This window comes from Peromyscus leucopus, chromosome 4 (genome assembly GCF_004664715.2).
Source record: "Peromyscus leucopus breed LL Stock chromosome 4, UCI_PerLeu_2.1, whole genome shotgun sequence".
Lineage (NCBI taxonomy): Eukaryota > Metazoa > Chordata > Mammalia > Rodentia > Cricetidae > Peromyscus > Peromyscus leucopus.
In genome coordinates this window covers 77,673,679-77,690,083 of record NC_051066.1, presented here as the reverse complement: position 1 = coordinate 77,690,083, position 16,405 = coordinate 77,673,679, and the positions used below count along the sequence as shown (strand labels likewise).

The 16,405-nt window shown below is 39.3% G+C and overlaps 1 protein-coding gene across 6 annotated transcripts in view; it reads left to right on the top strand.

The window, feature by feature from the left end:
- Cd44 (CD44 molecule (Indian blood group)) overlaps positions 1–16,405 on the top strand; it is an 85,684-nt gene that overhangs the window by 46,585 nt on the left and 22,694 nt on the right. Inside the window, exons 6-12 of one of the 6 annotated variants that reach the window (XM_037205044.1) lie at positions 3,449–3,574; positions 5,461–5,577; positions 6,959–7,084; positions 9,430–9,543; positions 10,013–10,129; positions 12,798–12,926; positions 14,363–14,488. The exons of 2 other annotated variants lie outside the window; for them this stretch is intronic. In XM_037205044.1, coding sequence (XP_037060939.1) covers positions 3,449–3,574; positions 5,461–5,577; positions 6,959–7,084; positions 9,430–9,543; positions 10,013–10,129; positions 12,798–12,926; positions 14,363–14,488 — 855 coding nt within the window. The remainder of the gene's footprint in view (positions 1–3,448; positions 3,575–5,460; positions 5,578–6,958; positions 7,085–9,429; positions 9,544–10,012; positions 10,130–12,797; positions 12,927–14,362; positions 14,489–16,405) is intronic. 3 more of the 6 variants (XM_037205045.1, XM_037205046.1, XM_037205047.1) reach the window with 3 other exon arrangements.

Here is a 16,405-nt window from a genome sequence, read left to right as displayed (position 1 = left end):
ATGCAGACTGTGCACTCCGTTCCACAGCTTCCTTTCACAACCTTGTCTTAAAATCCTATGTTTTAACCTGATTTTTTTTCCCCTCACAGTTCTGATTGCATGATATCCAGTCATATTCCTTAGCCAGAATTTTCTAAACCATTCCTTTGTTTTTGGTCTAAGGAAACAAAATGTGAAGGGTTTTCTTTTTTTCAAAAATACTTTTATTGATTTTTTTGGGAATTTCACATCATGCACCCCAATCACCATACTTTTATTGATTTTTTGGGGGAATTTCACATCATGCACCCCAATCACCATACTTTTATTGATTTTTTTGGGGAATTTCACATCATGCACCCCAATCGCACGCACTTCCCAGTCCTCCCAGGTCCAACCCTCCACCTTAATAACCTCCCCCCAAATAAGAAGAAAAAAAAGAAAAAAAATATACCAAACCCACTATTTGTTGCCCATACAGTCACTGGAGCGTGGTCAAGCGCCCGGTGGTGGGAGGGGGTTTCTGGGCACCTTTGTGGGGTGCAGAGTTCTAGATTGCCATCTGTTAGGGAAGATCCCAGTGCTCTTTGGGTGTGTGCGGGTGAGAGCAGAGGAAGGCTGTACGTGTGCTGCATTGGATGGCTTTGGGTTTGTGCAGCCGGGCTCTGTTAGAAAGGTGCTCAGAGCTCCTTATCGCCTCCATTCCCCTCTCTGTACTTCCTCTGCTGCTTGTTTCAGAACGGGGTTTCAGTTGGCTGGGCTCCTCTGTGGAGGATTATTCAAACCAAAAAGGGTAACTACGTCTTCACTGGGTATCCTAGTATGGAGTGGATTTTCTCAGTTCCTGGCTGCAACTCACTCTGGCTTCTTCACGGTTGGGCAGGAATGTACTGACTTGTGAATATTCAAGACAAGGCCCTTTTGACTCAGTCACTCAGAAGTCACTCAGAAGCCAGGAAGCCTCCACAGCGCTCTGATGTAAGCTGAACTCACTCAGCAGTGTTTTCAATTCTGTTATCAGGTTGCTGAGTGAGGGAAAGGGTGATATGAACAGGTGCGGGATTCTAGTCATTCCCAGAAAATTCTTTGAAGTCTGTCCAAAAAAATTCCCCATCAAATTCTGCGGGCTTAGAGATAGCTCAGTGGGTAAAGTACTTTGCTTTGCAAGCTTGAGGACCTGGGGTTTTTTATCCTCAGCATCCACATAAAAATGTGAGCATGACAGCATGCACTTGCAATCATCATACTAGGGGGACAGAGACAGGAGAAGCCCCCAACTTGCTGGCCAGCTAGTCTAGCCAAATCAATGAGCTCCAGGTTCAGAGAGAGATCCTATCTAAAAACCAAGGTAGAAAGTAATTGAGGCAAACATCTTTATGTCAACCTCTGGCCTCCACACATGCACGAGTACACAGACTCCATCTGTTCACAGAAGGCATATCCTTTCAAGCATCCCACACCCTCCCAGGTCATTTGTCCTCTGTCAAAAGAGAAGCCAGGGTGAGTGAGGTTTTCATCCATTCACTCCACATTGTGTGTCTTCTCTGCTCCAGACACTGCTCTAGTTTATGGGGGTCAGAGGTGGATCCACCTTCGTGGCTACATCCTAGCTCAGAAATCAAAGGAAAGAAGTGTGTGAAGCTTAGCAAAAACATAGCTCAGGATTTGAGAGAAAAGGAATTTTGCTTTCATTTTTACAGAGCATGTAGCACAGTTCCTTTTAATGGGCAAGGAAGAGAGGCTAATTTGCCCACCAGGGTAAGTTTACTTGGATGTAGCATGTGGCTTGCCAGAATTGGCACTGATAAGCCTTTTGAGTAGAATCCTCCTTTCTGAGTCCAAAGAGGAGCTTCCCAAGGGCTTACTTATCACTGCTGGGCGGAGGGTTGAGACATAGTGAGAGGGAGTGGATGCAGATTAGCATGTAGCAGGGCAGAGGTCAAGAGCCAGGCTGGCTGCAGACAAGGAAGAAGCTGTGTTTGGCTTAACCAGCTCATTCCTTCCTCAAGGGTGCTCAGTGGGTGGCCACAGGGAAAGCTAGCAAGAACAACAGGCTCTGTAGCCTTGGGTTTTCCCACTGGCTGTTAATTATAAATGTTATTTTTGGAAGAGTCTGCCTGGAGGTGTGTCATTGGCCCTTTCTTATTGGTCATCTGGAATTCTCTGGAATCAAGGAGCCTGAGCTAATTTAGAAATAGGCTCCTGCCTTGGACAGCTCTACTTCCTGTCTTCTGGGTGTCAAATGAGTAATTTGTTTTCTGTCTCGCATGACCTTAGTTGGGTGGGGAAATTGGAAACTGATAGCTGGGCTGAGACTTCTTTCATTGCCTCCTCTCACACAACTCTATTTAGGAAGATGGAAATAATGATCCTTTGTCTTCTGCATGGCCATTTCTGGGTTAGCTGCTTTTCTCCAGGGTACTTCATGGTGACGGCCGGAAACTAAGCATCTTTAGTGCCATTTTTTGATAGTGGGAAGTCTGTAGACTCTTGTGGGTGCCTTACTGGGGGCATTGTGGGTAACTTCTATCTCTGCTCTCACTAATGTGATCTTTGGCATCTGTGATGTCCTGGTTCTAAACTGCAGTTCACATGGGATCCAGTAGGTTCTCCATGGTATGAAGGAACCACCTGCAGTATGAGAAGACCACAGACTTTCAGAGAGGTGTTTGATTTAAAACATTTTTTTAAAAGCCCCGACTGATTTAGACATTCATCCCAATGGCATCTGCCATTTTGTTTCTATGGAGGAGCATTCTAAAAACCAGTCCGACTTGAAAGTCAGATGAAAGACTTTTTTTTTTAAATTAACAATTGTTCTTTTTATCCTTTCTCTAACTTGAATAGAGTTCAACAGTTCTTTGCTTCTGTCAATTCTGTGTGGGAAAGTGATACATAGATAGATACTGAAGAAACTTTCGTCTAGTGACAGCATTTTAAATACACACCTTTTACAGAATTCTTGCCCAACTGTGAAGTTTAACTTGTGTTTGATGAGTGTGGGTGGAGCTTAGAAATGGCAGTTGTCACAGGCTACCTGGGTACAGTGCTGAACAGACAGAAAAGATGCAGGCATCCTCAAAGACCCTCTGAAGATACGTGAACGGAAGTCACTGTAAGCTGGGCTGCACTGAAGACCTCCAGATCATGGTTGAACAAGGCCATCAGTAGAACAACTCTTTCCCCATCACCATTACTTTGCTGCTTGAGTTTTCTCTGGTTGTGATTTGACGGAATTTGAATAGAAGACCGAGAAGCACTGAATTGATGCCCAAATCTGCCTTTTTCAAAATGTTGTCCTAAGATTTTGTGAAATGTTAGGAGGCTGGAAAGATAAAAGTAGACCTTAACTTCCCTTTTTAAAATCCTCATTCTATAGTAAATAGAGATATTCTATACAGGACAGAGAGTACAGGTTTCATAGAGTACAGGGGAATCTCACTAAATGATATTTTCATAATTAATCTAGTTGCCTCAACTGTGCACTCAAACAGCCACACAGCATCTCAGAAACAAAATAATTGGATATGGTTTTGGTTTGGTAATTCACAATCCACGACTCAGACTCAGGAGCCCACCACGACAGCAACTACAGGTAAACTACCGTGTCTTTTGCTTGCCACCTGTCTTCAATGAGGTATTAAGGATGGGTGTTCATTATCATATCCACACAGCATCCTTGCTGGCATCACGTTCTGATATCATTCAGTGGCCACAGAGACCTGTGGATCTAGTGTCTCCTAAATGCCCTATTTTCATTTGGCAACATGAAATATAGAATCAGATTATTTTTCCTACAACTAGGAGAGTCATTCATGAGGTGACCTCCAGAAAGACATCTACTGACCAAATAATCATATCAATAAAAGAGAGAAGTACTGATCCATGAATAAGAAGCATAGACTCTTTTTTTATTCTTTTGACACTGAAAACCTTTTATGAAAAAGTTCTAAGAAATGACAATGACCTGTTGCTTTATAACATCATGTAAGAGTCACAAGTAAACTCTGGAGACACTTGGTCATTAACTCTCAGGTATTTTGACTTGGTAGTTTTACCTGGGGAGTTGAGAAAGGGAATCAGTCTATAATAATGGGAGGAAATAGGGATCTCTTCTTTTATTAACTTATATGGGCAGATAATATGGCCATATTTCTAAATATGCATTCTCTCTGCAGACAGGGTGTCATAAAAATGGAAAAATGGCCTTATTCAGTTGCTCACCTTATAAGTGTCTTAACTGGTGAACTATATCTTTCTTTCCACAAACAATCATGTAAGGAAACTCTGCTGATGTTCCTGCTGTGCTTAGCACATTACAGGGATTAGTATGGTGAGGTGGGTGGGTGTAGGGAAGAGATGGCAGAATAAGAAAAATGCTTGCTGTTTTTTATGCTGACATGTATGATGCATCTTCATAGGACAAAGAGTGTGAATGGAAGGGTTCTGTGGCTGTGTTTCTTCTTGGATTGTTTCTCAGCTTTCTTGATAGCTGGCAAAAGAAATTTCATTCATTGTTGTATTTGGAAACTTATTGATGGCTCCAGCTTTCTCTGCTTAAACTTATCCTTGTCTTTTGGTTTCCTGTTATTTTATATTCCTATGTGTATCGCAATGACGTAATTGACATCCTTTGGGAGTGTTCAAATCAAGACTGTTGCTTTGATATTGGTGGAGTCATTGGGTCCCTTCTTTTCTCCCTGTTTTTCTTGGTACATTATACTATTTTCTAAAAATGGAACTCAAGATGAACTACTCTTTCTTGCAAAGTACAGTGTTGACATGAAAATGGTTATGGGCAAACTCTCTAGGGTACGTGCATCCTCCTTGGAAAATGGTGGGAAGACATCTTCTTCTGTGTCCCTCTACTTGTCCCATTCTCGCTTGCTTTTGGGATTCATGGGGTTACGTGCCTGTGACTTCAGGGAGAATATCATCCCCTAAACTCCTGGGAATGATATTGGTTGGCCACCTTCAATTGTGAAGAATATCAAAGGACTTGGGTTCCTAAGAGCTGGCCACTAAATCACAAATGCTCAGATTTGGAGAGGATCTTAAATTGTTTAGTTCAATATTAAGTTATTTAAAATATCACCTGATATTTTAATTCTAGTTTTTAAAAGAACATTCTTGTTCTATTTTATAGACTGAAACTCTAGATAATTCTCATGCAATTTTTGAGACTTCTCTGTTGCCAACTGGATTTCAGACAAATATCTGGCACAGGTTTTTCATATTAAGATGGAAACATGAACCACTTGATATTTAAGGTCCTCCACCTCTGACATTCTATGGACTTCTGTCTGGGCTCCTGAAAGAAACAGAACTTCTTCTCTCTCTTCCCCCCACCTTTTCTTTCTACTACCAATGTCAAGAGAAGTTGAGTCTCTGGGTAGGGAGAGAGTGAAAACATTTACCATGCTATTTCTTAGGAACTGATAATTAACATTTCAACAATCAATTCAATCATGGTTACAACAGCCTTGATGACCACCCCTGAAACACCGCCTAAGAGGCAAGAAGCCCAGAACTGGTTTTCATGGTTTTTTCAACCATCAGAGTCCAAGAGTCATCTTCATACAACAACGAAGATGCCTGGTAATGAGATACAGATATGTATCATATGCCTGCTTGACAGCCTTTAATAATTCTCATTAACCTATGGGGTGTGGTTAAAGTCTAAATGCCATTCTGTCTTAATAAATGTACGTGTCAATTTAGGAAGGTTCATGAACTCTGGTATCTTTATGTTGTTTTAATATCACTAATACATGGTTTTTCTTCTCTATACTTTATTGGAATCATCAATACAGCCTAGGATAAAGTTAATTAGGAAATTGGGAAGTGGGGCAAGTTTTTGGTGATAACAAAACATCTCAACCCTAAAAGATTGTCTGGGATCTTTTATTTATTTATTTATTTATTTATTTATTTATTTATTTATTATCTCAAATTACCAAAGTCAAAAACTTTTTTATGAGAATGTAAAATAACATAGGCATGGGTACCCAAATATAGAGGGTTTTTTATCATTGGTTTAGTCTTGAGTTGAACACCAATAATAAGAAAACCATATGGTGATCACGTAAGGTAGCTTGAATCACTTCCAAAAGTTAGAAGAATCCTTTTTAGTAAAGAGACATCTTTGCAGTAACTGCTGAGAAGAGGTCCAAGGTTTCCATTTTCTTTTTTAAAGCAGCATCCAAAAATTGAAAGTGAGAAATTCTCAAAATCTGGACTGCAGGCCACAGTCATTGGCCTCTTTGAACCCCTTTTTGGTTGATTAATAAATGGCAAGAACATTTCTGTTAGTTGACATTTTTTTTCCTCTATGGGAAATTTTATTGAGGATGAACAGTGGTCTTTCTATTCGCATTGGAGACACAGGATCCAACGAAAGATAAAGACTGAAAAACTGCGTGTACCCTTTTAGAAATGTCAAAATGAAACCCCTCACTTCATATAACCAATGAACCCTGATAAGAAGTAAGGATAAAAGAAAACAATTGAATTTTAAAAATATGATTGTAACTATGGAATTTTGGAACTTGACATAGGGGTTTTACTGAAAGCGTCTTGACAGAGCAAATAGGGATACATGAAGCCTTCCTATTCTTGTCCTGACACCCTAGCTTTAATAGAATATTCTAAAGCTATAATAAGAAAGACATCTGAAAGCAATGGGAATTTTGCATAGGCCCCTGTTTTGTTGTGTTTTTCTTTGACTTCTTAGGTAAGCTCTACCTATAGTTATTCTTAGCCTCTTTAAAGAATGTTGACTCATAAAGATCATAGCCATTTGTTTTAAGGTCCACTTATTAGCTTCAGAGATGAGGATTTACAGATATACAAACCTACTCTTTCACTTTCTTCTTAAAATCTTGGGAACTCCATAATACCTCCCATGCCTGACTTTCCTCCTTGGTGAAATGGGTTGCTCGGTAGCCAGCTCAACTACTAATGCAAGTCACCACAACAGGTACGGAGTCAAATACCAACCCAACAGGCTGGGAGCCAAATGAGGAAAATGAAGATGAAACAGAAAAATACCCCAGTTTTTCTGGATCAGGCATTGATGATGATGAAGATTTTATCTCCAGTACCAGTAAGAATAATCAATTACAGTAGACCATTTATGCCAGGGTTGCCGAGGGACCTAAGTGATATATAGTATCTTTCTTGGGAAACAGATGATATGAAAAATTAGTGAACCTATTATTTTACCTTAATTCTGTTCTGATGAGATTTTGGAGGAGGAAATAATATTTTGTGAATGCAAACCAAAACACATTGTTGAGAAAAATAGCATCATGAAGTTTTCAGACACTGCGTGTTCTTCCTGTTCTGTTTTTCAATGTTTGCTCTTATAGAATATCTCTAATCTCTAGTGTGGCTAGGAAATGGCATATTAAAACACCACAACAGATACTCACTGTGTCCCTGCTGTGCCAGATAGTGGGAACACAAAGATGAAAAGGCCAGAACTTTTGCCTACAGGAGGCTCATGGACTTCTGGGACAGATGCTAATGTCACTTGGAGTATGGGAATTAAAAGTTGCACATGAGCCTGAATTGAAAGTCTGGGAGGCCGTAGAATGGCTTAAAACATAGGAGCCAGAGCTCAAGAACTTTCTTAATCAATACAAAAATGGTTACAATCAAAGGAAAAAATTCAAAAAGTTTCAGCCAACTTGCTGGACACCAATACGACAGAATGACAGTAGAAGGAAGAATAAATGCCAGCTAAGCTTTTAAAAAGACAGTGTTAATTAATAAAAAGCAGATAGTGATGTCACTATGTAATCACGTGCCTATTTGTGAGCTCTATAAAACCTCCTAAGGACATGGAGAGGGAGAATGTAGAGAAAAATATTCTGTTCTGCCCGATGCCTGATTTCCCTAAATTTGTCATAAGCTAAGATTTTGCTGGACAGAGATGAGAATCATAAACCTGATTCAATCAACATTTGGAGAAGGGATTTGGGAGTGCTATATCAGCTCTCTTAGACAACAAGAGCATTATCCATCCAATTACAATTGGAGGATTTCATTTCCAAGTGAATAGCACCTAGTGAGGGCAGAATCTAAAAGTAGCTTGTGGACTGAAGACATCTGAGTGTGAGATACCAATACAGCAAATACTAGAGACAAACCAGATTTTCTCTATACAGACTTCAGTGGTGTATTTCTTGGACTGGAGACTCTGCAGAGCTTAGGAATTTTAGAAAAGCACCCAAAGATCCCCACACATTGAGCATTACTATGACACTGTCTTTTGGATTCGGGATGTAGCTTCCTTAGACAACAATCTCAAAGACCCACTGGCAAATGTGTTAATATGGTCACACTCCAGGGGATAAAGTTGTCATGCCATTTTCCTCCCCCTCATCTTTATAGTGTGTATTCAGTTTCAGTTCACTTTTCTTCCTAGCACTTATGCCCTTTAATTCAACAGGATTCTCTTTCTCCTGGAGGCTTGGGCTAACTACTACTTTTTCCTGCTTATTAGAAATGTGGTTAATGACTCAAAAATATTTTCTTAACATGTAAAATGGTTTTGTGTTATCTGGGTGTCAAAGTAAAATTTGAAGAAAGATGAACTTGCAAATAGCCTTTTCACAAAAGATATAGTTTCTGGTTGTTGTCAAAATGAATCCTTTTGCCCCTTCTGTCTTGAGCTTCCTATTTTGCATGATATTGGGGCATTGGTGAACTGACATGTCTTTGTTTTCCAGTGTGCTATGCTGACGGTGGTTGGTTACTTCTTACTCTTTTCTAAGAACGTATGCATCTTGGTCCTCTTTCAGTGGCTGTGGTGGCTTGCTTACAACATGTTCTGTATTTAATGAGAATCTCATGGGTTTGGGGTATATATTTGGAGAAAAAGCAGTTAAGCCAAATGGCTCCATAAGGCAGAGATTCTTTCCAAAGACCATCTACATGAAATCTTTGGTTCTTGTGGTTATTTCTTTGCCCCAGCAAAATCACTATCAAAATATTGACTCCTGTGTTATAACTCATCTATCAATCTCTTCAGCTTGAGGATCTACAGCTAGGACACCTGCCAGTGATATCAACGAATGGCTTAGACTTCCAGGTGCAGAGGGTTCCTACAGTTCACATGGATGGGCAAAACTCTTCTTGGTGGAGGGCTAGCATTTTCAAAGCTGTTCTTCCTGCTGCTACAACCTCCTTAACTATTTTATGCAGAAGATCTCATGTTCTAAACCAAAGGTATTCTCTGAGAGAATGTGAAGGACATTGAGATACAAAACAACATGGCGGATGAAGCTGAAGGTCTCTCCCTTCTCTCCATTTCCACTCAACCATCTATGCAGCCCTGTATAGATGAGCGGGCGTGTAGACCACAGAAGAGTGGCACGTACAGAGCAAGCAGTCAAGGCTCCAGAAATAACGTTTTTCTAATTGCCTCACTCATCATTGTCACAGTTTCATCCACTCCACGGGTTTCTGACCACACAAAACAGAACCAGGACTGGAGCCAGTGGAAGCCAAGCCATTCACACTCAGAAGTACTACCTCAGACAACCGCCAGGATGACTGGTAATGCGTTATGCACATTTTGTTAATGATACTTTCCCTCAAAGCCTATGATGCTGTGAAGGTCAAACACCCGGATGCAGTGGGATATTTAATTAATGTCTCATCACAAATCCTTAGCGAACTTTCATGAGGGTACTCAACTCCACATGGGAGTCATTTATCAACCACACTACCTGGTCACAAGGTATTTTATGTCACTTTGCTATAAAAATTAATATCTGTGAATGGTTTATGAAACTGTCTCTGACAAAGTGGTTATTGTTGAATAATAAGTAATATCAAAAAATTTGTACCTGTTCATTTTCTCTGAGGATAGATCACTGAAATCACTCAGATTTATTGAGAGTAAGTACTTAGAGGTAGTACTTAGGCATGGGACCAGTAGATAACATGTACTTTAGTGGAAGTAAAGGATTATTAAAGACTATTTGGTTAAAAGTCACAGTGTACTTAACGGTCATCATAACAGATATAGACAGAAAAAGCACCGTTGATCATGGAGAAAACTCGACTCAGGAACCGCAGCCTCCTTTCAATCACCATGAGTATCAAGATGAAGAGGAGACCCCACATGCTACAAGTACAAGTAAGAAGGATGATGCTCTGAAGTACTGGTACCCAAGTTAGCAGAGGTGTTGTTTAGCTGTTGACCACAACTTTTCTCTCTGCAAAGTAATTTATCTACAGACCTTGAAAGAAATCATATCTGCACACAATTTTTTAGAAGTAAGGAAGAAAGATGACAAGTTGTCAAATTTTCTGAGAGACAAAAATGCTTACAAAATAAATATGAGATGCTGGTTTGTGTGAATGATTCCTAATGGTTCTGTTTTGGCAGTTGGTGTGTGTTTTCAGAAATGTGTGGTAGGCGTGTGCTCGCTTCACAAGTGGGCAGATCTTTGAAATCATCTTTGATGAAGATCTGTGATGCACCCAGTTTCTTTATTCTCACACTCTCTTCCTTACTCTGAGGTAGAATGGTACCACTGTGTCCTTGATGGAAAGTCAGGCCTCATATGGTTTCTTTTCAAATTCTAAGCTATCCTTTTGTTTAAAAAACAAAACAAAACAAAACAAAACAAAAAACACTCAGAGCAACGTGGGAAAGGCCCTGATGTTCTTATTGTTATTCCTACTTATAGACAAATACCTAAGATTTTCTAAAAACCACTGGATTATGAATCTAGGACAAGAAAACAAAGAAAAAGAAAAAGTGAAATGTATTCATCTTTCATCTGTATCTCAGAGAGATGCCTACCTGATCCTTGAGATAACATCTTGTATCATTTTAAAAATTATGGCTCAACCACAATTTTCAAATCCTCTTAAAGGGGAAATGTAAAAACAACTACTTAGGAAACAAAGAGCTGAGGAATTCCTGGTTTAATGGATATGTTCAGACAGTCAAGGAAAAATTTGAGACATGGGTTAATAAGTTCTGGGCATTGTACTGCGTGTCTGACAAATGTTGCATTCTATTCTTTACCTTAGTTGATTTGATATATGCATAAAGATTAGGGGTTGAGTTAACGAAGAAACAGACTGTTGAAAAAAAAAAGAACAGAGAGGAAACAGAGTTTCCCTTCTGGGTTCGAACAGCTATCTTATCAATTACTGAAAACAGTTTGCACTTAAACAGGATGCTACTTAAGAAGCTCGGAATAAATGCATGTAATGTCAAAATATGATGGATGTGGGGCATCATTACTAGGTGATATTTGAAAATCCAGATACAGTTAACAAAGAGAAGTTACACTCAATGCTTGCAAAATCCACGTTGGTAACCTCTGGATTTCATCAAGGGGACTTTACAACTTCTAGAAAAGAGTCAGCCCTTATGGTTTGCAGTGGAAGTTTTCTCTTCTCCTAAGCCACTCCTGACATACTGAAACACCAGGGCATGGTTGGGCACTTGAAGGATCATTATACCTACATAATAATTGATAAAGTGAATATAGACATATATGCATGTTTGTGAGCACACATGTGTACTCCTTTATTCTTTAAACTTTGGGTAGCATGGCAGTCCAGTTTTAATGTTGACTTTTTAAAATAATTACATTCAAGATTGTTCTACCTTTGTTATTTGTTGGGAGATAGTGACTTAACTAAGGGAAAATAACATACGATTTGGGCCTCCCTCCCTTTGGATAGTCAATCCCAGGAATGATTTGGAAAATGCAAAGGCAAAATTAGCATGAGTTTCATTTTAAAAAGTTATTTACTATTTCAAAATCTCACACGTCATTTTCTAAGATAATGAGATACAGTGAATTTTGTAAGTCAGGAAAGTTATTTTGGTTTGGTAATTTATAGTCTCTAATTATCCTGATGAATCAGAAATTCACTATGAGCTGTTGCAGATGAAAATGTCAGTGGCTTTCTGACTTTTCCAGGAAGCAGCCTGATGGGATTTTATCCCAGTCATCTTGCTGCCTTTTTAAAACAGCGCTTGAAAGGTTAAGCCTGTCTGATACTGTTATTATTTATATAATTCCTCAACTGGCTAGAATAGTCTTTTCTTCCACTGAATTAGCTTTGTTAAGAAGAGATTTTAGCCTTTTAAAATGACCCTAGACAACCACATGACAGGTCAGTGTAGTAACATCTCAGGCATCCCAATGGCTTCCATGCCAGAATGTTTCTGCTGAGTGAGGTCACAGATTATGCAGCCTCTTTGCAAAGGTCTTCTACTATAATAGTGGTGTGAGTTACTAGATAAGACATTTCCCACTGCAAAATGATCAGAACACAGAGATTATTCTTCCAACAGAAGCGCTTTCTGGCAGAATATGTGAGGCCATAGACAATATTAAAGCAAGAATAATACTTAGAATCATAACCCACAGGCTAGGGTCTAGTCCTGACTTTGTGCTACTCTGGACACAGGATTTTTAGCAAATGAAACTTGTTTTCCTATCTGGAAAATTAAAGGATTGGAAAATTAAAAGTTTTATTTCCAGAATCTGCCTGTCAGTTGCGTATCCCCTAACTTTTGTTGTCTGTCTCTGTATCTATCTTTCTGTCTGTCTATCTATCTATCTGTCACACATGTATCTATGTGTTTATCTATGTGTATATGTATGTATATAGCATGTATCTATCATCATGTATCTATGTACCTATATGTGTACGTATGTATGTATGTATGTATCTACCTACCTGTCCATCACTGCTCTTAATGTAGAAAGACATATCAGAGGGTTTATTATGAAACTGAACAATATGGCTCACCATCAGCATTCTCCTCACAGCTTGGGCAGCTCCTAGTAGTACCCCTGAAGAAGCAGCTACCCAGCAGGAGCAGTGGTTTGAGAATGGATGGCAGGGGACATACCCCACCACACCATCTGAAGACTCCCATGTGACCTCAGGGGCAACTGGTAATGGAGGGTTTCCCAGTGTGGGTGGAAATGACCTTCTGAGTTCAATGCCGGGCATTGAAAACACAGCACAAAAAAAGACACTGAAGGAATTGTCCAAGGTGTTCAGCTTCTTAACACATCATATTGAAGTAAACAAAGATCCAGACTGTAAATTCTCCTAACAAGCTACATGGCCAGGCACAGATAGAAGAAGAAACAGAGCTAGTCTGGAAGTGTATGGTTTTTGTATCTAGTTTGCGGCATCACGTAGTGAGACAATGCCAGAGACGCTTGCTAATTAAAACCCCCTTTCTGCTTTCTGAAAATCATTTACTGTATAATATGAGTCTTTTTTCCCCTTATGTTTATGTGAAATACTAGTATTATAAGAAAGAATTCTATTAGAAATCTAGTGTTGGGGGTGGATCCAAGCATTATAAGAATAAGAAAGATTCCTGGGTGATGTCCTCTGACCTTTTGTTCTTACCTGTTTTGAATATCTCCTCAAATGTACAACTGTTTGATCACATTAACAAATAAGCCATCTTCTCCATTCTGGAACTGTAGGGTTGTGGGAAATAGACTTGAGTCTTAGCATCTCTGAAGGATGCCAGATGATAGCATGGGTCTGCAAGCTCCTGTGCATGATGCTTTTGTCTGAGTGATGAAGCATTGTGATTCACCCTGCCCTGCAAAGAGTGTGAATTCCACATGACCACTTGGTACAAGTGAAAATTATCTCCATGTTTCCATCTGCAATCTGATACGCAACCTCTTTGCAGTGCATGGCAACTTGTAAATGAATCACTAGCCGAGCAGTAGGTGTGGTGACTAGTTCCTTGGTGTGCTTCTTTCTAGGGGATGCTATTGTAATCTTTCTTCCTATGCCTCTCCAGTGGCACAGAACGATGAAACAAAGGCGTAAACCACGTGCCCACATGCCGTTTCTCACTGAGAAAAGGCAATGCCTCTAATGGACTCCATCTGTGCTTTTGGGAGAAGTAGCACTCTCATGATCATCACTTGGGAAGCCTGATGTCCTCTGTATGTCCCCAGCAGCTCATTATGCATTTCACTGTGGGATGTGCTTGTCTCAGAGTGACATCATGGACTTGAGCTCTTACGCCTCTTCCTTTAGGGGACTGTGGCAGCATGCGTTGAGAATGACTTCATCTTCCCTTGGTGCCTATAACTCATCCTCTATCCTTTACAGTACTTGTTAATGCTATGCTTCCTCCAACCTGCGTGCTGGTGACCAAGAAAATGAGCACAAATAAAATCAAACCCGGGAAAACACTCTAAACTGATTCAGCCCCTTTGTCCTCAGTATTAGAAAGTTATTTTCATTATCTTCTCTAGAGAATAAAATCTTTTTTTAAAAAATCAGTCCATATATCCCTGCCCAAATGTCAATTAACATCTTGACAATTGTTTGAACTGCATGGTCACACCAGCCTCAGCCCACAGCAACCATCCAAGTCAAAGAATGACAACACAGAGTCAAGAGGACGTCTCCTGGACTGAGTTCTTCGACCCGGTCTCCCATCCAATGGAACAAGACCACCAAACAGAAAGGAAGGGTAAACAACACCTGAGACCTTTTAATATGTTATGCTTCTTAGACTCGACTAAATGCTTTTTCCCTTTGAAATGTACCATTGATTTTAGTTCAGTCTACTTTCCTAAGCATCCTGTGTGCCTTCAAAAATTAATTTGCTGATACAAGTTGGTAAAGAGTGGATAGGCACATCCCTCTACATACAAAGTTCTAGTTAGACAGTGAAGAATTTGGCAGGAAGATTAAAGAATAGTCAGTCTTAGGCTAATAAGAGTGGAAGTTACTTATCCTAAGGGAGAGATGGATTGTTTCTTATTTTAAGTTGGTTTTACTACAGAGCCCAAGCTGGTCATCAGTTCTTGATGATCCTCCTGCTTCAGTTTCCTGAGTGCTGGGATTGCATGTACTATCATGTCCAGCTAAGGATGGGATATTCTTAAGATTCCTTTTCTTTTTAAGTACAAAGATTTCAAAAGAAACAATAAATAATGGATTCAGTGACTGTCTCCATTATAGATTTAAAGATAAATTTTGGTTTTCGTAGACAAATCTAAGTGGTGGAAAAAAAAATGGTGAGTAGTTAATGTAAATAAACAGCATAATGACTCAGAAAACTTTAAAGTTATTTATTTTTGCCTCATTTAGAGATAATGTGATATTGAAGGATTTAGGATTTAGACCACTTTTGGCCCTCCTTGAATGGCTGTGAACTTAATGAATAGACAACTTGTACATGAGACAAAACTTCTATTTTCCTATTGCCTCTCATTCTTCTTTACACACAAGCCATTGAAAAGGAGAAAGCAGAAGATAGTAGTTGTGGTTTTGCAAGAAAGGAAGGTTGTGAATTATTTGACTAGTTTCTATACTTGAAAGCAATTTTCCTTTGCTGGAATAGCAGCAAGCTGCTTGAGGGAAACCTGAAGAACTGCTAGCCTCTGTGTTCTCAGGACTCAACAAGTAGAAGATTGTGTGGCTCTACTACACGCATAAGTAGAATGACTCTTTTTTTTAAACAAAATATCCTTATGACAAAAAAATGTAACATTCCAAAAACCAATACAGAGCTTTTTTTTTTCAGAGAATTTTCATTTAGATGTATTTTCTGGATATAAATTGCCAGCCATATGCTCTACACATATCTGACTGAAATACATTCTAATAGCTCAGTGAATATATCTCCATGTTGGATCACTACACATTTATCTCCAAAGTAAATCCAAAAACTTCTGTAGTTTCCTTTTTAAAGAAACCCTATCTTATCTTAATATTAGTGAACAGATACCCCACTAACAGCATGTATGTTATGTGAGATATGCACTAGATGTGTAAGACATCATGGAGACACAAGGATGTATAATTCATATTCATGCTTGAAAGAAACTTACAAGTCAGCAGACAAAGGAAAATATTTAACAGCACAATAGATCTGACAGCAGAGTCAGTAATGGATAAAAAATTCATATTTTCTATAATGAACACTAAAGAAATCTAGAGTTATTTATTATAAATAACCCCACATCTCTCAACAACCATTCGAGAACAAAGGACTGAATGTGATTTTTCAAAAAAAAAAAAATGCAAAAACCTGGCTAGTCAGAAAAATGAAGTGAGATGGAGGATTTTTTGAAAAGGAGACTCATGTGAACAGATCCATAAAGAAAGAAAAGCCAAGGAATGGGAATATCACTGTGAGTGGATAAACGTGTCCTGAAAGAGAGGAAGTGGCTAGGCTGGGACCGTTTTGTTGAGTTACTGAAGTGCCACAGGCAAGACCCAGCACACAGTTTTATGTGCTTAGCTCCTGGGGGTGGGGCTGAAGAGACTCATGCTAATAAATAAATAAACCCAGTAATAGAATTCCAGAATTGTTAAGTGTCCAACCCGAAGAAGAGAGGAAGGTTATATTCCATAGGTAAATACATTAGGAAAAAGCTGT